The sequence below is a fragment of the Poecilia reticulata genome, linkage group LG16, assembly GCF_000633615.1.
Source record: "Poecilia reticulata strain Guanapo linkage group LG16, Guppy_female_1.0+MT, whole genome shotgun sequence".
Taxonomy (NCBI): domain Eukaryota; kingdom Metazoa; phylum Chordata; class Actinopteri; order Cyprinodontiformes; family Poeciliidae; genus Poecilia; species Poecilia reticulata.
Window position 1 is genome coordinate 15369588 of NC_024346.1, and position 23752 is coordinate 15393339.

Genomic DNA, 23752 nt, shown 5'->3' on the forward strand with positions numbered 1-23752 from the left:
TATGCAATTGTCAAACTAAAGTCTGTTCTGTAAAGCACCGTCTTATAGCTATACCAATCTAAGCTGCCATTATGTGCCACAGATAAGTGCTTTTGCCCTTGACATGTTGTAGCTTTGTATTAAAGAATTATCATAAAGACTGATTATGTCAATACTGAATAAGTCCACCCCCATCATTGTTAAACTATTGATCTGGCAGCATTTTAGGTAATCAAGACACAAATAATTTGTAAGCACTTTGGGAAAACAATGACTAGCCGTTAACTGCTGCAGTTAGCTTGTTGTTGACAAAAAAACTGAAGGGTCTGTTCCTACAGATGTGGCACAACATCTTGCAATATTAAAATGCCACACTGCTTAACAACAACAAAAAAACATCAAGTTTTTGTATGCTCAGGTAATAAACGTGAGGATTTCTATGTTTTTAGGAACAGAAATTCAATGTCTTACAGTTATTAGCGGCTAATGATGCCTCAGTTGTCTTCTGCTTGTTCTCATTGCAAAGGTAGTAGCAATTTTACTGTTTTTTTTTATATTGTCTCATTTAAAAAAAACTCTGCCATCAATGTTGAAATTGAACTGTGTCACGAAGCTATATCTAGTTTTAAAATCAATAATATTGCTAAATCAAATCAAACTATAATTATGAGCCAATAATGTGAGATTGGAAATGCTTAAGTCCAGGTACACCGTTTCTATTTTTTAAATATTATTGAGTTGCCCTGCTTCTTTGCCAGATTAATCTAAAAGTTAAAGAAGAAATAAATAGGTAAATGTGAGATGAAGTTTTTACAAAGAAATATTTTGCACTCTAAGAATTCTTTAAGTGTCTAAATGCTAATGCTGCTAATGTTAACATTTGCTTTTTGATACTAAAAGCCAAAAATATAGGACTGTGCTTTGTGGTGATAAAAGCTCTCAAGACATGAAGATGACAATTTTGTTTTACATAAATCAGAAGTCTTTCTAGCATTTCAAGCTCAGATTTCTGAGATACGAGGGTAATGGTTACATGGTTAACACCCTGTATTAGTGTTTAGAATAATATTTTTGATGTAACAAAGTGTTTTTTTAGATGCCCTTTTATGTCGATGAGTCAAAGGGTAATTAGTCAAGTACTAATTACTCCTTGAAGGGCAGGCTGACAAATACGTTCGCACGTTTTAGCGAAGCACTTGCTACTTAACTGTTTTTGTGTGGTTACATTTTAGGTACTTAATGCAAAAAGAAACATTGACATGAGCTACACTGACTCATCGAAAAAGCCTGACAGAACAGTGAGAATACCTCAACTGACTAACTGTTCACTACACACAACGCTAAAGTTAGCATGTGCTTCATAAGTTATTGTCAGTACTAAAATAAGCAGCTATTTCCATGGGTGGGATGAGATCTTGGGAAAAAAAAAAAAAAAAAGATAAAATGCTATAATGTTTTTTCAGTTTTTCTTGCTGCACTAAAGTCTAGGCTTTAGTGTAACAATAATTGTGATCCAATATTTTTGATAAGTTCTATTTAACACTTGGACACCAAGCAGGTGGGACAGAATTTATGCATTTATTTTCAAGAAATGTTTGACAGAAACATGAATGCAAATCCAAAACTATTCTGTCCTGAATCAATATTTGGCTTGCCATTCCCTCCACCCTCTCCTGAGGGAAATAAGACTGCAAAGCAACTAGATGCTCTGCTGTAGTCACTCTGCAACCTTGCGTCGATCAGATAATTAACTGAATTGAATAAGAAGGGATTAATCTGTTTAAACATATTAGTTGAACAATGATTTTAAAAAAAAGTCTAACAAACGGCTAATAAAAACAGCTAATATTACTACGAATATCACAATGTTAAACATTTAAACAACATTCGACTCTTTTAACTGAAGTCCAAAAAGTGGATATTTTTGGGGCTTTGAGTCCTGCAGTGCAGCACAGAGGCACAAAAGGCCATAGAACCCGTGTTCCTGTGCTCCTCTCCCCTCTGCCTCACTGCATTTACAGGCCTCAAGACAACCTGGCTGGCTGGCAGGCAGCTAATAGAAAATATGGGATGGGAAAATGACTGAAGCTCAACTAATCACACTGCCAATAATCGTCACAGGGCAGGAGGGAGTCGAAAGACATAAAGGAGGGGGAGCACAGACAAAAAAAAAATTAAATGGAGAGCAGGATGCAACAAGGGAACTAATGAAGAAGAAGAAGAAGAAGGGGAGAGGAGAGGAGAGCGAGTCTAGGGGGTTCTGGACATCACTGCTCCACTGATAGCTTTGTGATTGGGTGGTGTTGCTGATGAGAGTGATTCTCTGCCACAGTGGGTCACCCTCCACCTGATGGCATTGTGATTGTGTGCTGTGCAGCAGAGTGTGCGTGGCACCGTCGCCGACTGTGACCATTCATCCCCAAATCTCTGGGGGACATGAAGGGGTTTCCTAATCCTTGCAGAGTTCCTCCTAAAACACGTTTCTGTTGGATCCCAATTTGCAGTTCTGGGTTTTACTTGCCTGGATAGAAACGCCGGCTGGCTCTAACGCACAAGATAAGAACTGCAGCAATGACCAACAAGCCTCAGGAAAGACATTTTTTGCCTCTGGAATTATGTTTAGATCCTCTGTATGTATATGAAAATTAGAGACGTAACAAAAATGTTACAATGTTTTAGAGAATTTGTAAAAAAAAAAAAAAAAAAAAACTGTTTTTGGTTCATAAATAAATCAACCAACAAAATGCACATTGACTGATTTTTAGGTAAATAAAAATAAAAGTTACAAATATATGCTTTGGGCCACAAAAAGGGATCATTTTTTATTTTCTGTTTTACTAAAATAACTTTCCTTATAATGCCTACTTTATTCCTATAGAACTTTGTAACAAGTTGCACTAAAATACTGCACAGCAAGAACCATCAACATTATTGAAGAACATGTAATTCATATTTTATGCAACATGAATTTTTATTTAAACCTCTCTTTCCCCCAGGATAAAAACCCACTAAGATCAAAAACCTATTTTTTGAGGAAAGATTACTTATTTCTATAAACAAAAATTGGCAGTCCAAATTTAAAAAGAAAAACAGAAATCCACGTAGGCCAGGAAAATGCCGATCAGTGCATCACTAACATTAACATTATAGCCATAATCTTGTACAGTAAAACATTTGAGAAATTCTGATTTACTGCAGCCACAGAAAACATTGTCATTTATATTCCTGTCTTGTGCATTTAATGAACATTTCACTACAAATATGAAAAGGAAATCTGCATACGTAGCTCTGCTGCTTTCTGCGAGTATCTCTCAAGTTACAGGGGCCAATTGTTTTGCAATCTTTACTCCCCGACAATGACCAGTCCCTAACCAGTTTCACTGATCTCAAGAGAGACTGTCATACCATTCCTGGTTTAAAGTCTTTTTTAATCAGAGGCCAGAAAAAATGCAGGAGTAGCCCATTTTTTATTGAGCTGCTGCTAAGAACAACATAGCGTAACCCCAACTCTTAGGTGCGCCTCATTGCCAGTCAGCTGACTAAATAGAGGCTAAAACACATCCCTTTATTCTACAAGGAATATATTTATTAATGTTAAAGTATATGGAGTCTAGACTGGTCTCTGCAGTCTGGGCTGACTCCAGCTCCAGCTCACACCCTGTGAATCTCCCCCAAACTCTTCTATGAGCTTTGCTCCATAGTACTCTCAAGGCTGCTTGATGCCTTTTCCCACCACAGTTTTTCCTTTCACTAAACTTTTGGATAGTGTGCTTCTATGCATCTCTCCAAAAAGCAAGACTCTTTAACATTGGCCTTATTTAGCTTAGCCTTCTTGTGGAAAAACAACTATCTGTTTGACAACTGTAAAACCAGTCTCTCTCACAATTATGCTAGCCATAAAAGTTTATTAACTTGCTAACCGTTTTTTGTTTTAATTGTAGCCATAATCCATATGGTTCCCATAGCTCAAATCTTAGACAGGCATAAGAAGCCAAACCTATTGCTTTGGGCACCTTTTGTGCTCCATATGCTCATATACGGCCTTCTGAACTGCCATCTTCTTTTGCTGGACATTTTCTCTCTTGCAGAAAGTGTAAGTGTCCTTCTGCAAAAGCTGAGTTCATCCAACTGAAATAAATGTATGGGACATATTACTTTGTGTGCAATTTATTTGCGTAAAACGTTACTTTCGTTTTCATTGTAAAGCGCCTCCATGTAGAGCGAGTCTCTGAACAAGCCTGTAAGACAATAGTTGGCGTGTTTTTGAGTCTCTGCAAGCTTCACACCTCAAACGCCCAATTAGACCACCCTGGAACACCTGGATAAGCCTCACTCTGCCAACCCTAATGGCCCCAATCAACCCATTACATATCTTCTCATCACCAAACCGATGCACAAAAGCACATAAGACCATAATGAACACCTAAGCCATGAGAACGTCATAAGTGTCATTAATGACAACAAACATTTCAACAGAAACCCATATTTCAGACTCTGTTTAAACAGAAATAATAAGTAACTGCAGAATGGTTATTATGAGGAAGATAAGAGGGCTGCCTGGAGAAGGTGTGAGCAGATAACTGGGTCTTAGGCGAACCCAGTTTTCCCCACTGTATCAACTTTAGTCGTTTTTTCTTGTTATTTTTACTCCAGCAGCCTCACAGCCTGAAGACTTGGAGCAACCATTCCTGCTCCACGCCAGTCTTTAATTAAGCGCACAAACACGCGATCTGCTCGCATAGCTGAAATTCTTGAAAACAAACTCAGCTCTGAGTCATGCTCAAGGAGCTCAGGTTGTTGAGCAACAGCGTGGCAGGACGAGTTCAGGCCGGCTCTGTTTGTTTTACGCACAGGGGCCCGAAGACTGAATCAGCCTGACAAGTCTCAGCTCTAACCCGATCTGCTGCTGCTCGTTTCTGTCCTGAGGGGCAGCATCCCCGACTGTCCAAGCAAGGAGGTGTTCTCACCTTGTGTTCGTAGAGTTCCAGTAAACCACGTGTCTCTTCGCCACCACAGCGGAGATGATGTTGAGGAGGAAAACTGTTGCTTTAAGGGCGCCCGCAGCTCCCGGTGCGCGCAGGCAGACCATCCTGGAGAGGTTGTTCTGCAGCCGATTGAGAAGGGAGGGAGTCAGGTTGGGAGACCTGACCAGAAGAGGCGCGGTGATCAGCTGGCTGTTCTTGTTGCACATTTAAGTTTCGGCAACTCATGCACACGGTGCCGCACTTTCGCTAGACCGGCTCCTGCTCCAGAACGGCATGGTGTACCAGGAAGAACTCATTCAAATCGCGCAGGAAAAAAAAAAAAAAAAGAAAAAGAAAAAAAAAAATCAAAACAAAAATCACAACCACAGAGGTTGAAGAAGGTGCGACGCCTCCCCCCCACCCCACCCCCAAAAGTGCGCTCCCTGAGAATTTACTCAAATCCAGAATTGTAGTTTAAGGCAGAAGTCTCTCTAAACGAAGATGTCACCTGAGTTCAAAAAGGCTTTCTAATCATTTAAATCACATAGCCTGCCAACTGGTTTGGCAGCAACAGGCTGCACAGAGTAGAGAGGGCGGATGCACCGAGCTCAGGGCGGTGCCGGGCAAACTTCGAGCCAATCGGTCCACAAGGGTGTGGTTATATGTGGCACCAGAGTGCAACAGTTAAATCCTTGAGAGGTGCGCCCACTGGTGTGGGGGTACCGCCTGCGACAGTTTCGCCATTACAGGAAAACTCAGAACGACTCTCTGGTTTTCCTTTTTTTTTTACCTGAAGTGACCAGAGACGGAGTGTGGGAAACCGGGTCCTGGGCAGAACCAGGAGAAAATGTCCCCTAAGAAACCTCAGAGGCTGTCTTTCAGGTAGACTTTACTACATTTTGTGGCACTTATTTTTGATATTTCATACATAGAATGCAATATATTTTCCTTTTACTTCATCCACGCCCCGCCCCCCCAGTGTCTTTTTGACTTAATTGTACACAGTTCAACTCAACATTAGTTTTTTAAATATGTGCTGTATAGGTATGTTGGATATCAGCTTTGTGGTCCACTTGTCTAACATTTATGATGCATACACTTCTTGCAATATGTGTTATATTTTGGCATTTTTTCTTGTATGATTTACATTTTTTTCTTTTTCATTTCTTTTTACACATTTTTTATGTAAATGTGGGTGTGCAGAGTGAGATGTTGGTGCAGAAGCTGCGTGATTCCTACAGAAGAGCTGTACAAATGAAAGCAGAGTTTTACCTCTACAACACTAACCTTGAAATCTGAAATAAATAAATAAATAAATCACAGCGATCCTTGTTATTGCTTCCATTCTTCTCTGTCAGAAATGTGCATACAATGCCTTTATCCAATGTAGGACTACAATGCCTTCATAGAGTTTGAGAAAGTACTCAGGTTAATTCACAACAGACACTTCTTCCTTGATAATGTGAAGTTAAAACACAATCTGCAAAGACATCAAGAAGAGAACAGTGAACCTCCACATGTCTGGTTCATCAATGGGTGCAATTTCCAGATACCAGAAGATACCCAGTTCATCTTCACCATTATGTATATAAACAGTATGAAAAAGCCCAGCCGTCATGACATTCAAGAAGAAGACGGGTTATGTGTTCCAGGTGATGTATTTCGAAGCATTATGTGTGAATTGACCTCAGAACAGAAGCAAAGAGCTTGTGAAAATGCTGGCTGAAGCTTTTAGAGAAGCACCATTATACACAATAAAATAATGTCCTTGTGGGCACAGCTGAAAAGGTGGCTCAGTTACACTTGTTCTGTGGGATTGGGACTGAATTCAAGCAAACTATTTAGAGGAGCTTTTAGAAAGGTACCCAAAATGGCTAACCAAAGTCATGCAGTTTAAAAGATAAATCTGCTGATCCATTAAAAGTTTAGTCCGAATATATTTCAGATAATGACACAAATGTGTTATTTTGTCTTCTTAAGTTGTCTATTTGGGTATCTTTTGTCTACAAAGTGAATAGAGTACACGTCAACTAATGACAACTTTTATGGTGTACCCACTTCCAGAAGTGCCAAATATGACAGACCTGAAAAATACGGTTTGAACCTCAGAACCTATAGACTCTCCATGAGCAGCTCTTCTGAGATTAACAAGGTATATGTGGGGTATTGAGTGATGCAGTAGAAAGAGCAGGTGCCCCTTAAAAGAGGTTATAGACTAGTGCCTATAAGGCATTAAAAAAACCCTAAGGTATACGTTTTAGTCTTGCAACTCCTTGCATACATTGAAAAGGCATCACTTCTTTGAACGAAGACGAAAGCAAAGTACAGTTCTCTAATGACTGATTTTGTTTCAAGAGTGACATTTAAGCAGATGATTCGGCTTGTGTGTGTTCTGCTCTTTTAATAATTCTGTTAGTCACCCCAAGGGAGGATGCAGCCGCTGTAATCACTATACCTCCATGGGTGGAAGCCACTGGTGGCCTTCTGTAATTACCTGATTTCCTAACATATGTGCATCTGTGAGATCACTAACCCCGACATTTCTCTGCCGCTATCACCCATCAAAGGCTTTGAGTTATTAGCAGCTGCGGCTGCGCATTAGTCGTCTTCCTCACCACAGGACCTCCTCCTTATCTCGGTTCCCCTGTCTTTCATTACGTGAGTGTGTGGCTCGCCGTGTTTGTGCGCGCGGGACAAGGACTCATTAGCTTACTTCCTGGAGGTCCTGATCATTAATTTCCCATGATGCCTCAGTGCTCCTGTGTGGCTAATTTGCCCCTGGTGAGTTGGCGCTCCCTTTGCAAACATGGAATGGACTGTGGTGGGCTCTCTCCCTCTGCGGGGTTCTCTTTTTCAATCATTTTGATAGATCCATAAGACTAGACCCTTCCTTACAAAGTGACAAAAAAATCTTTTTTGTTTAACTCATTTCTCCCTCTCAGAAAAAAAAAACCCTTTTAAACCTCAATTTGGGACTGTCTTGAGAGAATAGCAGTTAAACTATTCCGTAACCCTGCAGCTAACTCCTTATAAATTGACCCGATTTCCCTCTCGACTCAGATTAAATTGGAGAGAAAAAGGCTTTCATTTACCTCAAGGGAATGGCAACTGATATGTAGTCATGATGCACAAAAGTGGGAGCAAAGCTGATAAATTTTGCACATTGAAATATTGTTTTAGCTCAACAAAGAAAGGAGAATATCTTAGCAGTAATTTGAAATCATTAATTTGTCTCTCTGAAATATTTGCTGCCTCTGTTTTCTCTTTAATATGTCCCCCATCTTCTGTATGTCTATTCATCATTATCAGCAGTCTGTCCAAAACATCTTTTCTCAGTCTTGATCCATCATCCGTCCCAATCTTTACTTTCATTGATCTTCTCAGTGCTGGTCAGATGTGTTTTTTCCACCCGATGGTCCCTTGAAAGAGTTTATCTCAGCAACACTCGCTAGTATTCCCACAGCTCTGGTCAGACATTTTTGCACACCCATCACAGGCATGAATCTGGTGTTCATTTTAATCAAGCTATGATGTGTTTCAACATTTTCCAACAGCGAAGTTATCATGAAATGTACAACTTCAACGAGTTTTGAAAACAAGAATTTGGTTCGCAAGTCTGAATTCATTGTGAATTATCTACATGTCACCAAGTACAAGGCCTACCGTTATGTTAGCAAGATTTTATTTATTTTTTCCTCTTTTTTTTTTCCACAACACTTTAGTGAGGCCAGACACTGATGCTGGACAAGAAGGCCTGGTATTTGCTATATTTCTATGTGGTTGAAGTTGGAAAAGCGATCAGACCCTAACTTGTCTCTCATGTGCAGCTATGTTGGAAGTGAAATATCTCCAAAATATCTCGGTTTGCACATTAACAGTTCCTTTTACTGGAGCTACAGAGCTGAGTCAAGCTCTTGCAAAACTGCACCACAGCACCAGAATAAATGGCTATGGAGAATTGGAAGATTATCATTAATATCTCACCACTGAATAGCAGCAGTAAGATATAAATATGGGTTTGCATCCACCCTTGTTTATCACAGCTCTATTTGTTTGTAAATGTTTAAACATTCAAATCGAATAGTCCAATTCAATTTAAATTGCAACGCTATACAGTTGAGTTCAATCCATCATATAATGTCAACTGTGATATAGTTATCAATTCATCTCCTTTGCAGCAATGTGAGCGAACACGTGGTGACAGTAAGGAGGAGCTGCTGCTTGTGGTGTTGACTATGCTTAAAGTCCAGGTCTGTCCCAAAACACCAACTGACTTGTATGAATGATAACCAATTATATCAGCAAAAGTCCTGTCAGATATTTGTCCTGTCATATGTATTTGTCAAATAGCAGAGGCAGACTCAGTGACAATCAGCTTGGGGTTAAAAGTTAAGGAGGAGCTTCAGAAAAGTTATTTTTTTTTATTTAAAAAAATCAGGGAGCACATATTTCCCATATAAAATATACTGTCTGCATTAAAATTAGGTTCAAGCATGATGTTATATAGTACAAAGTACACAAATGTTATATTTACAGATAAACTGTTAGATGAAAAACAACACAGTCATAAGCCATGAGGCACTTTTCAGCCATGTTGGTTTTTTAAATCAGCCTTGGTAAGAAACTGTGAAGTAGTGTAGTAAAAATGGTCAAAACAGATGAACAAAAAAAAAATCACCATCAGCCACCAGTTCCAGGTTCTTCTGGTGAATTTTATTATTTTGCATTTTTTACACTCTAACACCCATCTCACCCCTGCTCAGGCTGTAGCATCTGAAAACAGATAATGGTGAGTAAAAAAGAAAAACAAATAATGTACCAGAAATGTACCTTGAACAAAAAAAGCATTCTTATTGATCCAGTGGTACAGAAGTGTTAGCTTTAGCTAACACATATACATAGATGTAACCTGCAACGTAATGCTGCCACAAACAAATCCGAAATGATACAGCAAATATAGCAAAGAGGCAACTGCAACGTTTAAATTAAAGCACTAAGAACAAATATAGAAAGAATAAATAAATCAGAAATAAGATTAAGGGACAAGTGGTAAACACAAACTGAACCACTTTGTCGCAGAAACCTTTGATTTTTCAAGTCGGGCTTTCAAATTAGAGGGGGGGGGGGGATTCCTGTGAATTTTTACAAAAGGGAAACTACAGAGATCCAACTTTGGATACAATGCCGATACCTTGGTGCAGCTCTTAGAGAGTCCCAAAAAGCCCCTAGGCTGCAGCCAGGTACATCTTCTCTTGATTCCTCACACTTTCTATTTCCAACTTATCATGCATGAACATGTGCCTGACCCCACTGCTTAACAACAACTGAGATTATGCACATATTGAGAGCAGAAAACTATTATTATTATTTTTATCACTAGATGTATATCTAGACACTTTCTAATGTCCTGTGTTCAGTTCAGCAGTTTATCACTTAACCCGTGAAATGCATGGTTAGGTGTGAGCACAGCCAATATGACAGCACTGTGAAAGACTCCAGGACGACTGCTATTTTTGATTTTGTACTTATCTAAAGCTTTGTCCTTGTACTTTGCTGTGTCTGCTGCTGTTTTAAAGGACATTTCATATTTGAATGAGTTCTTTCTAAAATATGCTCGACAAAGTGAAGGTCCATCTGAGAGGCGTTACTTTGACATTTTTTTTAGGGTTGCAGAAAAGACGTCTGTTTGCCAGCATATCACTCTCATTGTCTGTTCAGCCAGACTCGTTCTACTTACTGTCTCTCTTCCTCCCGTTGCTGCATCTCTAAACAGAAACTCAGTAGTGTCCTGTTCTTATTACTGAAACCTTGACAGACATTAAGGGACGCATAGGAGTTGGCTTCGTTCTCTGTTTCTGCATCATTAGATTCAATCTGGAATAAACATATGTCTGCATATTTCATCCACATCTGGGTCTTGCGTCAGTCTTGTCTACAGTTTTGATCAGTCTTGTCCCCGGACCGATCAGGAACACAGAAGCATCATCCTACTTTTTTTTTGTGCAACTTGGAGTGAAACTTTTGGCTGCATTCAAATACAACAAAGTTTCCTACTCTGAAAGTTTAGATTTTCTTTAAACATTGCAAAGCAACCTAAACTTGTTTTTATTATTGGTCTTAATTGTACAACAGCTGCTGTTGTCAGGCCTTTAGGGAACTTGAAGATTACAGTCAGCATTTGCCTTTATGAACATTTAGCTTCACATCTACTTCTTAAATACTTTACAACAGATTATTGTCCCGTCATTTTATTTGCATTCTGCCCGTCTTATTTATCAAATTTTTCGTTTTGGTTTAGCAATCAGACTATACTTTTAACTTTTCTTTCTCTGAACAAATGATCACATATTTAGTGAGACATACACTTACAAAAGTCCTTTTTGTCTTTGTCTTTGCTATTTTGTTCTCTGCTGAACTGTATTTTTTTTTTTTCCTTGCCTTTATTCTGCACACCCACGCCACTTACTTGCACCGGGGCCAATTTTATGGGGTCGCCACTTTGCCTGTGTGTGTTTTTTCCCTTCTCACCTTTTTTTTTTTCTCCTTTTGTTAATGGCACATTGTGTGTTGCTCTTATATTTTTGCTGTGTGTACCTCCACTCTTTTCCTCCCCTTTCTGCCGCTGCTTCTCAGTTCCATAATTACAGCTCTGGACTCAAGCCGTGATGGTAAATGCTTTTCTATTCCCCTCTCTCCATCACTCACCCTCAGTCTCTGTCGTTCTCTTTTTCCCACCAAGCAAATTACATCTTGGTTACTATAGAGACGTGTTTATTAAATGGTTTTTACCACACTTTCTTAGTTCCTCTAAAGGCCCCATCACCCACTCCCCCCCCCAGCCTCTCTGCTTTGTCCTCATCCCAACCTGCTTTTCTCCTTGTTTACTTTTTTCTTGCACTCTCGCGTATTGATGGCCATTTCGTCTTTTTGTTGTCTGGAGAGCATCTTCGGCGAATTCTTTGGTGACTAATAGTTGCTATTTGTAAAGAAAAGATGAGAAGTGAGTGTGCTGGATAGATTTTCAATGCAGCCGTTTTGCCCATTGTTACTGCCGGTACAACATGTAAGCAGATAAAGAGGCAAGGTCTCGTATTGTACTGATTCGGGATGTGCTATCCATTACTATTGACTTTATAAGTGGCCCCCACTGAATACAGCACTCTGAGATGTGAGCAGTTGTTGCTCTCTTGTCTTCTCATCAGTGCTGTCCAATCAGTGTCTTTGTGTTTCTATTTATTCCAACTCTGATTGTGAACCTACAGATCCGAACTCCAACCCTGTTTTACACAGACAGCAAATCCATTTCAAAACCAAGAATCTTACTTTTATGGACGTTTCATGTGGACCAAAGTGAGTTCAGGGTTTTCTGTGCTTCCAGGCTTTTGTCCGTAACCTTCTGTCCACAAGATCCATCCATTTAGAATAGACAAAAAGTACTAAGGGCTCTGTAGATTTGAGTTTGGAATAAATGCAATGTGTGTAGGAACCGTCCATGTAGAAAAATATAGATTTTTTTTTGTCTATATGTTCTGTCTAACTTTAGAGTTAACAGAGTTTTGGCCAACCCTTCAGTTATCAGCAACAATCTCAAAAGGGAATTACCTTCAAGCAGGGCAGAGTCACGGGAAAAAACAACAACTCTTTTTCTCCATCTGAAGCTCATATTATAACAGTACAAACATTCACAAGTTTCCAATGCATGTTAAAAACATTTGGAGGAAGTTTGAGCCACTCTTTTCTGCAGGAGAGGTTGAGCAGCTTGTTTAAGGTTATGCCATGAATTTACGTCTGACTAGACCACTTCAAAACTTTTATGTTTTTGTTATTTTGAGTCATTCTGTGTGGGGCTTTGATATGTTGTGATATTTGAAACCAGCCAAGGTTCATTTTCTTCTCTTTTATAAACTATCTGTGTGCTGTTTGCTTCCTGTTTTAAATTGATTATTGTCCTCTCCCAACCAGTGAATGTGATAGATGTGACTGCGATGGGCAGGATACTGGTATTTTTTCATAAAATATGTTAAATGTAATTTAACAAATGTTTAATCTGATCTGACAATGGTCTGACGTCTTATAAAATTTATTTTTAACTTCAGACCCTGTTAACTTTAGAGCTCTTGCAATTTTGGGTGGGAATACAGGTAACAAAGGGAAAAAAATACAAGTGAAGCAATGCATTACCGCTGTTAAATCTACCTGGCAAATGTTCTGTGCCGTTTGTAAAACATACCATGACAGAACATTTGACATGGTTAAAAGGAACAAATGTTTTAAATCATTTACATGTTTTCAAAAATGATGTATTTGTCTATTTAGCTTTTTTTTCCTTTTTTTTCTTATGAAAATGCAGGTACATTTTTAATAGCATGTATCCAGATCTAATACTTCATGTATGTTTTTCAAAGCTGACAGCATTTCCGTAGGTCATCACTGACACTTTTGCCTGCAAATTTGAGTTTTGTATGATATCTTTACACAGATTTTTTTTTACTGCTGAAAATGTCAAAGTCCCTTCTGTCAAAAGGTCATACCTGCAGAACATTTTTACTCTTAATAACCAACCGTTTCCCTTTTCATCCTGTTCTTATTCTCAGTGCCTTCACTTCACATCTGTCACCTGCCTCCTTACCCACATGTCTTAGCCTCCTTTTTGTCCTGGATTCAGGAACTGTTAATAGAGTCAACTGGAAGCAAGACACAAAGCCTGCACAGCCATCTGTTCTTCTATGGACGCCATTAGCCCGCTCACTAAATGCACCTCTCCCATTCATCTCCATGCTAGCATCATTTTCACCTCACCCCTCCATGGTCCATCCTGTGCCGTCCTTCCTCGTCCCAAACGATGCAGCATCTCTCCAAGCTCCTGCTCTCCACCCTCTGCAGAGAAATTAACTTTGAGATGAACAGCGCGGTGGCAGTTTGTGCGCACTCAGTGTGATACTCTGCCAAATAAGAAGGGGAAAAAAAAACAAACTGTGAAGGTTATGTCTTGTTCTGTTTGCTGCCAACACGCCGTTTCTGCTCTGGTATCTGAAAACAAACACACTTTCTCTTTGCCAAAAAAGATGGTTTGTTTATTTCCAGTGAAATAAATTGTTTTACCGACTGTTTTAATGTTAATTTTGAGCATAATTTAGGTGCAATAAAATTCACTGCATACCGTAACATGATTTTATTTGTTTTAAAATTGTAAGCTAAAATAACGGCAATTGGCTTTAATGCCATTTTTTAAAAATATCTACTTTTTAAAATCGATATTGGCCCACAGATGCCCACTCATTTCATACTATCGTGGTTTGTTGTTCCTCCTTTATTAAGACAACAAAAGAGATGCTTTCCAGTCTAATGTACGTATGAGTGTGTTCTTGTGGGCAGTGACCTGATGGGGGATTTGGCAGATGTGCTTTTGTGGTAGGAACTAAAAGCAAGATAATTGTTCCCTGGGGAAACATTAAAACAGGGAGAACCACTTAAAGTTAGAGACTAAAGATGAAAAATGCATTTTTAATGCAATATCAGTGATTTATTGCTGATTAAAGTTTTTGGTTTTTTGTGCGTTACAGATCCGAATCATGGGCTGAGATCATCCGTCCATCCTCCTCTCCAGTGTAGCACGATCTTCTGCTGCTGCAGGTGATGTTTTGTGCTGCTTTCTGTGGTTCACATTCAGCAAGTAATCGGTAATACAGCAACACCTGGATTGGTAATACATTATCAGTCAATGACAACCCAATCTTTCCATTCTATCTATTCTCCACCACCAACAACAACAAAAAAAGCCTCTTAAAAATAGTCAAGCGCATGACAACCTAAAAGCACAAAAAACAAGTCAATATAGAATAAGACTACTTTAGCTCTATGTTCATGGGAAGAGTTGATGGAGCAGCTGAATATGCTGGCGTACATGATCGGAGGCCATTTTTAAAAATTATCCTCTCAATCTTTGAAAGCAGAAGGTGAAGCGATGATAATATCTTGTTTGAAGTGTACAAGACTATATATCCACATGTTTTAATCCATACACCTAATCTGCAAGAGACGGCTTATATGCTCTTGTGGAAACAATAGGTTGACAAATGAAAAAAAAATCCGACTTGCTGTAGTTGTCATTAGGTACGTCAGACTATAGACATGAAATAATCCTTTTGATGCTCATTGTGGAAACATCAGACTGTGTAAATGTCAATACAGTGCAAGATACGGCTAAATATTTGCAGCTGTAGAATACATAGGCTCTTTTAGATTAGCACAAGACCAAATGTTTAAGTTAAACACCTTCTGGATCAGAAAATGTTGCCACGGGAAAATATTACAATTACAAATAAACTTTACATGAGTGCTTTTGCATGTTATTATTATGCGTATTTTTTTAACTGTTTATGACAAGAAAAACTGCATCATATCTCTGATCGGGAATTAATGAAACAGACTAAATGGAAAAAAAAGAACAAAAAAGCTCTTTTTAAATTTTTTTTTTCTCCAACTCCTGTTACACTGGCTGGTGGCTTGTGATTTGAATTATTAATCGCTAGTTATTGTCTTATTGTTCTAAGATGTGGATTCTGGGGACTGTGGCGGTCTGCTGTGCTGCTTATCCCCTCTCATCAGAGCGAGGGTGAAAATGATATCGTCTAATGATTAGCCTCTTATGCTCCCCTCGCCTCCACTCCCTTGCTGTCTTTCAGTAAATGAGAGAAAGTGATACGGTTCTCTAATGACCAGTGTGAATAATTACCATCTAAATAAAGGTCCTGTTTGCTGCTAGAAATCTTCGACTTTGTCTCTCGCCATCTTTAATTCTCCGTTGGACTATTTTCCCCATTATTTGAAGTTCATTCTTCCCATTGATATTCTTTTGTTTTGTCCATTCAATTGATGATCAATTTTTATGCAATTGTCAGTTTTTTTCCATCCTCTTTTCTGTACAGTATGCCTTATTTCCTCCCACAGATCAGAGAGGAGCTCAAGCTGACACCCGGTCCAGCTGCTTATTTAGCTTTTATATCCTGAATTGAAGCCAACAGAGCGAGAGCCTGGAGGACTGGGAAAAAAACCCCCCAAAAAAAACGTATGTGAGAGCCGAGAAGATGCAAAGGAAAAGGAAAGCGGGAAAAAAAACTTGCTGTCTGTCCCCACATTTATTTTGTGCTTACTAAAGTTCTTCTTCCTCCATGTTCTCTCCCTCTTTGTTGGGGTGAGGAGGAGGAGCTGAGTTATTAAAACGCCAACCTTTCCAACAAGAGGCAATAAATCAAACTAAATATCCAAGGGAGGGAGAGAAAAGGAGTGAGACAGAGAGAGAAGTGAGGGAAATGAAAAATTGGTAATGTACAAGTCAAGAAGGAAGGATTTTGAGGGAGAGGAGAAGCTCTGAGTGAAAGCAGATGAGTAAATAAAGAGCATTTCACCCGGCTGGCCTCGCCTCATCCACAGGCAGGTCGGCCAGTCAGGGTAAACGCAGCATCAATATGAATCAGTCGTCTTATGAACGAGTCTTTTTAAGGCAGTTTGTAGGGAATGTGTTCAGGCTAAAGCCACAAAATGCTTTTTATATCAATACTCCAAAACCGAATCCAAACAAATACAACAATTATTATGTGTGAATTACAGTGCAGTGAAACGTCTCAAGCACACTGATCTGAAGCATATAAAAAGTTTGCTAAATTTGGGAACGGCTTAGTCAAAGTCTGGACTCAAATCTGATTGACTTTAAACATTCATGCTTCAAAAAACCCTGGGATAGAAAGATGTGTGGGTTAAAACTCCTCCAGAACAGAGCTGGCATCAGTTCTTAGCTTTACAGGACAGTTAGTTTACACAATCGGTCAGGGTGGGTCAGATAACCTTTAACCTCAAATAAATAGAATCATAATTTTATTTGACAGTTTCAAAATCTTTCTTTTGTATCTACTCAGGTTATTATTGTAGTATTAAGAGTTATAGAAATTATTCTAAACATACACATGCTGTGGGACATCGAGTGTTCATGGTGTGAGATTTGCCTGAATAAGGTGAAGACAACCTTTATTATACAATGTCTTCTTATTAAATTATGTGTCTTTTCTTATTTACAGAATTATTAGAAGTAATATGTTGTATTATGTATGTAAATAACTTCAATTACTATTTTTTAAATATTTTCTAGTTTAATCATGAAACATCCAATAATATAATTATTTAATGGCTAGTTTATTTATTTATTCATTTCATTTTTGTTATTTTGATGAAGTTATATACTATAAAAGCATGATTGTAGTCATTTTTATTTATTTGTTTTCTTATTTTTATCAAACTGAGACACTTTTACTGTCCAGTTCACTACGAATGTTATGTCATTTTCCTTCTTTATTACAAAGGTTCACTGAATTAGAAAATATTTTTATATCTCTAGATATCATGTCTCACAGTCTAAATGAGTTGTAGAATACATTAAAATAAAAATCTCCTGGGTGGGATAAAGACAAATGATACAATTTTCAATAAGTGAATGGAAGAAAAAGGAATTTTATAACAGGTTTTAGCCTGTAGGAACAATAAAGGTTTCCAACCAATTCCTGCTTACACACACAATCTTTTGCTTCATGTTTTCCTAAACTCCTTTCTCTATTACTTTATTATCATTATTTTTATTTCTTTGAAGACAATTACATGACAGAGGGACACAAAATAAAAATAAAAAACTCTAGGCCACAGATATAAACACTTAAATTAACTTGAACGTCTGAGATTTTATATCTGTGCTGCGTAATGTGTTAAAAATCTTCACTCCAACCTCTCAAGTCTCACTGAGCGACACAGTTCACACTTTCTCCACACACTCGCACGCTACAAATCAATTTCCCCATGAAGTGAAAAACAAATTCACAGCAAATGGCAGGACTGAGCATCAAGAGTGCAGCGGTTTATAGACCAATTAGGGTGAAAGTGAGAAATATCCACTGGAGGCTGCCACGTGTACTGCATAAACCAGATCCAGAATAACCAGCCCTGCTAGGCAGAACAAACACCAAACGTTAGTTTGGATTTTCTATCCCAAATTAGATAGAAAATCTAAAAAAGTAAAAAAAAAAAAAAAAAAAGTTGCATGCCTCAGTAAATCTGATCTAAAAAAAGTCTCAAGGGAAGGTCTGAATCAGGAGAATGTGACTCTCTCAAACCCCATGGCTCATTTCTTCATTGCAGATATTCAGCAGTTATATTGTGAGAGATCATAAATAGTGCATCTATTCCTGAAATAAGGAAATTATTAATAAATTCTTCGTCTTCTTCTGACATGTAGGAGTTTGGGCAGTTGCCCAGGGCAGCCTTAGGAAGGGTTGGCACCACTAGCGGAACAAGTCGGCGTCGGGCCGGGGGCCGGGCCAATTACCGGGCCCCTAACGAATCACCGGGCCCCTTACATACATCAGCTGCTGGAAACTGTTGAGCAGGGGGAGGGATGGGGGGGGGCGAAACTGATACTGTAGACTTTAACATTAAATACACCTTTGTCAACAGGTGAGGGAGCACTTTTTCCATCTACAATCAGACATTTAAGCGACTTGAAACCATTCCTCCCTCCCTGGCACCTCCAGACCCGGGCCCCCATCCGACCCGGTTCAGGGGGCAGCCGCCCCCCAGTCCCCCCTATGGCTCCGCCCCTGGTTGGCACACAAGCACCAAATAAAACGTAACTTATCCATCAGTTTGGACATGAACGAGTTTCTGTTCATGGAGGTGAAAGTGGATCCTGAGCAACTAGAGAGACTATATTATGTCTTTTTTTTTTTTTTTACCAGCACAGTATTTTATCCCACCAGAGGATCTCATTTGATTTCACTTTAATTGGTTTGGGTGCAGCAGAAGGAAGATCTCACCCAAGATCTCATGCAAGAGCTGCCATTTCTTCTGACTTAAAGCAGGAGATATTGACTTGCAGTTTCTAAGCATATGAGCCGGTGTTTTCCCAACCAATGTTGACCCTTTTGCATGGGTCAACATTGTCCTTTAGTGACTCCTAAGTTACTAAAGTTACATTTCTTTTATTCAAAGCCCCAAAACAATTTTGAACTTGCATAACAAAAAATTAAATGAGAAATATTTTACTAAAATGAACAATGTTTTTATAGACAAGAGATTTGTAACTTATTGCTGATCCAAAACATTAAAAGATTTTCACATAATTGATATAAAAAACCTTGAAAAGGTTTTCTTAAAAAAAAAACAAAAAAAACAGCTAAGTTTTTTTTATTTGAGTAAACGTTGTGCAAAGGTCTGCTATTGAGTTAAAGCAGATAGTTGTTTCAATAATTTATCATAGTAATAAACTGTAAAACTAAAAATGCAGTTGAAATAAAAACTTAGCTTGTTTTTTTTCTCTTACATTTCAGGAAGGTATTGAGATGTTTGAAATAGTAGATATACACAGTAGATATTTAAAAATTGTACATTAATTGTGGACGAGCTTCCTTGTTTAATTGAAAGCACACAGAATTATTACGAGGGCCCCGAATGGCTCATGGGCCACATGTAGGGTTTAGACCAAACGTCCAATCAGGAAGTGACACATTTCTTCCTGTTTTTAATGAGATACCAACAATCGACTGCCATAGAAAATATACTGCGTAATTCACATATTTTCACAGATTAAAATATTATGGTTTTACCCCATCAGAAAATAATGTAGGATTTAGCATCCAGTTGAAATGAGTCTCACTTTTTAATAAAAAAAAAATTTTTTTTACTTGTTATAATTTACAATACGCCTTATATCTTTTAAATCATGCTTTTATATTTCTAATTAACTCATATAATGAATTAATTGGCCTATATCACATTTTGTTATATTAATTTACAACTCTAAAATTCACAGACGTGTGTTCCTTTTTTTATTTGATGTATCAGCTGAACTCATAAGTCAACAGATAGTTGCTTTTATAATTGAAGATTTTGATTTCTTAAATGCAAGGTCATTAAAGTTTTTTTTTTTTTTCTGTGCAGAATTAGCTTTAGGCCAATCCTATAACAGTTTGAAATCTATTTTAAAGTAGATTTTTGTCATTACAGTCTGAACCACCACTGAAAACATGCTTGGACAACGCTCCACAATGACCAACTAAATTAGAATTCGATTTTTAGCAGCTCAACAGAGGAGGCAGCATGAGCCTGATATTGGGAGGTTAAATTGTTAAATGGTTCAAACCCTCCTAAGTGCCTCCTGTTTTCTTTTTTTAAAAAAAATATAATCCTCTGGGGCTTTCTTCCTTCACCACCATGATTTTGAAAGGCCTACAGTGAGGAGAGACATCAGTCATTACTCTGCCAGAAACACACAGAGACCTACACTAATTATTCACTTCCCTGTGTTGCTCAGTGTTACTGTGTTCAGGGTAATAATGATGCTCACAAAGAGAAATGGGGCAATAAAAACCATGCTCATTCTGCCTCTTGCATCTCTTCTCCACTGAACCAAAACATTCATTAAATGAAGTGAAAAATATGTTTTTTTGGATCTCAGAATGCCGTTCCATTTTTTAACAAGCTTTCCCTCATGTCTAATATTTGCATCTTGATCCTATTTCTATGCTGAAAGTCTGAGTGTGTTTTTTATGTCCAGTTTAATAAATGAGCGTGGAAAGGTCACACCCATTTAATAATTGTGAAGAGAAATGGGGGGGGGGGTAGAATAAATTATTTTCATTATTTTTTTACAAATAAGTCTCAAAGTTGTGGTTTTATATTTGTATTTAGCCCACCTGTGGCATTACTTTGCAGAACTATCTTTTGCTGAAGCAAGTTATTCTGTGGAATTTCAGCTTTGTAGGTAGAAAGTTCCACTTTTACACACTCCTCTATGCAGAGGACTGATCCTTCGCCAGATAAGATGAGGATCATCTGTTGGCATCAGTTTTAAAGGCTCTCTCCTTGTTGCTGTCATTTCTGTGTTTTATGATGGAGATGGTATGTCCGGAAAATTTTTCCCTGACATTTCTTGCATGTAAACTACAAAAGTTTGATCACATTTTATGACTTGTGGCAAACTGACTTCCTCTCGCTTTTTTTTTAAACAATGCCTGTCTTGTCAGTCTTCCATATGTGTCTCTTTATGGAGCACATGACTACTATTGCCTTACTGTTAATCGTTCTTGACATCTCCCCCAAAGTTACCATGGGAACCAGGATTAATAAAGGGGTCTTTACCTGGCCTGTCGGTTCAAGTGCAAGCCATGGTTAGTAGGTTTTCGGTTGTGCTTTGCTCTTTCAATTTCATATATAATTTTAAATGTAAATATGGAACTGTACTTGTAAAAAGAATTTCAAAGAGTGGAACACATCCTACTTTTAAATGTGATAAAAATAATAAAAAAAAAAGATTTAAAGAAAAAAAAATCTGGGCCAATTGTGATGCTGTAAGTTAGGCAAAAATAACATTAATGAAATATTTTCTGTGACTTTTGAAGGCGTTTGTTTATCTTAGCTTTTATAAAGGGGTATCAAACGTTTATAAAATTTTTTTAAACCCGTCTTTCAATTTTGATCAATTTTACAGATTTCCTGTAATTTGTGTTGATTTATCACAGTGAAACTCCATAAAATACAATGAAATTTGTGGCTGTAACAGATATATGTTGACTACTTTACTCTGCTTTCCTCCAACCTGCTTCTTTTTTAAAGATTGCTTTATGACTGTGTTCAGTGTTGATGAAATGTTAATGCCTGTTTCACCTGCAGTCGACAGGGTTTTCAAAGACAGAGCAATTAAAATCTTAAGGTCAGATCTGCATACGCCAGTTGCCTCTGGTTTGTTTGTTGAGACTGCGGGTTGAGGGGCGGGCGGAGGTCAACTGCTGACCCTTACAAACAGACCTGAAGCGCACTGACAGCGTCACATTGCTGGGAGAGCTGGTGGTCGACAACGGTTAGCGCATAAAAACAAGACGATGAATAATAGAAAAGCAAAGAGGGATGGTTCGGAGAGATTAGCTTGCTGTCACGTTTGCATCGTTGTTTGTTTCTGCAGCTTCTGAAGATGAATTCTCTTTGCTATGGACACAAAATGAAAAAAATTCCTCTGGTATTAAATTTACTAAACAGCCTGTTAGTTTGCACTTTTATTGCTACTGTGTGTCTGTTATTTCTTCTCAGTATGTGAGTCTGCAGGCCTCAGGCTGCGAACGAGTCGTGGGGTGGCACCCAACATTAATTACTATTATTAATTACTTTGACAAATGGACTTAATTCAACTCTGTATTTAGAATGCCCACACATACACACACGCACAAACACGCACATCACCGTTTCATAAACACAGGGCATAGCTGGCATTGTGTGCTGCTACTAATTGAGTCGTGCATTATATTGTCCGGTAGTATGAAACACAGGTGGCTCTGAGACTGTTAGTGATTGGGCTCCAGTACATTTCACTGGGACGGAGAACCCGCGTATCAATTATTCATCCCGTGTGCTGCTCAGTCAGATACTCAGGAATCCGTCTCTCTCTGTCTTTCTCACCTGCAGGGATTACAGGAGGAGCAGTGATGGGGCACACTATGCTGGTTTCACAGTGAATTAGCATGCTGCTGTTGTGTTGGCCAGCACAATGTAGGTTACCGAGAGGAAGAGCAGGCAGGTGACGCTCTCAGTGCTGGCCTTTTCTGGACGCTGGTGCAAGAGCAGCCCAGGTGACGGCTCAGAGAGCTTCAACCTCGAAGACCTGTGAGGCGGACATGAATTATAAAGGCGAACGCCTTTGAAGTGTTATGAAGAACTTTCATCCATTGCTTGCTTGGTAAAGAAATGAAGCTTGAGGATTTAGGATAAACCTTTGACAAGACTTTAGTTTCAGAAACTTCCTGAATGTGTGGAAAAGGGGTGAAGAAGGCAGCACTGCTGCTCAGCCAAATTCAACCAGCTCTATATGCCGATGTCCTCCCAAAAGGGACACGGCCCCTGCTTAAATTGCAGGTTTTCATGATGGAGCAGGATGAATGATTTGAAAACATTTTCAACAAATTTATCCACTAAAGTTTATCTGAAAATAATCAAATCTTTTTGAGGGAAAGAATGAATAAAAAATAAGGAATAATCTATTCGTTCCTTAAACAACCTGCTGATTGAAATTCAGCAGTCTTCTTTTGGAAGGAGTCTGGCAGCATCTTGCATATTGACTTGGCAATATTTGTCCGCTGTGTCCAGCTGAGTATTCAGCCCATATTAAATAAACTGACTTCTCAGGAGGCTGATTTCAATATTAAGAATCTTTTTCTTGGTCTCATGTAATCTATTTGTGATTTCTGGAGACACTTCATTGAATTTTCATCAAACGGAAACTGAAACCGTCACAATTATTGGGAATAAATATTTGAAATCTATTAAAAAAGATATGTGTATTAAATGTGACTTTCTGAATAAATTACCAAAATAAACCTTTGACTATGCAATTTATTTAGATGTTTTACCTTACGACCTCAGAGCTGGATTCCAAAAATCTATGACAACGTATAGAAAATGGCCGACCTCAACACTACAAAAAAATTCAAAATCCACAAAAGACTGGAAGACATCAGTAAACAGAAGCACACCTCGTGTGGCTGCTTTCATGCCGAGAAAAAGTTGACCCTCATGATTGTCGCTGCATCTCGCCACAATGCTACGACGGGCGGACAGCTTGCTTTAATGTCCACATTTAAATCTTCTCCTGTTTTGCGTGGCAGAGCGCGGTCACCACATTTCCAGGCCGTATTTGTTCTGGGTTCATCGTGATTAGACGGGTGGGTGGACAGTAGCTTGTTAGCAGCCTCCAGCTGTGAGTGCGCTGCGACCTCTGACCC

The 23752-nt window shown here is 38.6% G+C and overlaps 1 protein-coding gene and 1 long non-coding RNA gene across 2 annotated transcripts in view; one reads left to right on the forward strand and one right to left on the reverse strand.

Annotated features, from left to right (window-relative positions):
- efna4 (ephrin A4) overlaps positions 1-5549 on the reverse strand; it is a 28453-nt gene extending 22904 nt beyond the window's left edge. The window contains exon 1 of the mRNA XM_008431767.2: positions 4947-5549. Within this exon, the coding sequence (XP_008429989.1) occupies positions 4947-5170 (224 nt within the window). The 5' untranslated portion in view covers positions 5171-5549. The remainder of the gene's footprint in view (positions 1-4946) is intronic.
- Positions 5550-5679: 130 nt separating this feature from the next.
- LOC103478165 (uncharacterized) lies at positions 5680-22956 on the forward strand. Its single transcript, XR_535747.2, has 3 exons — positions 5680-5825; positions 14507-14576; positions 22440-22956. It is a non-coding gene; the product is annotated as an uncharacterized LOC103478165 (long non-coding RNA).
- Positions 22957-23752: the final 796 nt, after the last annotated feature.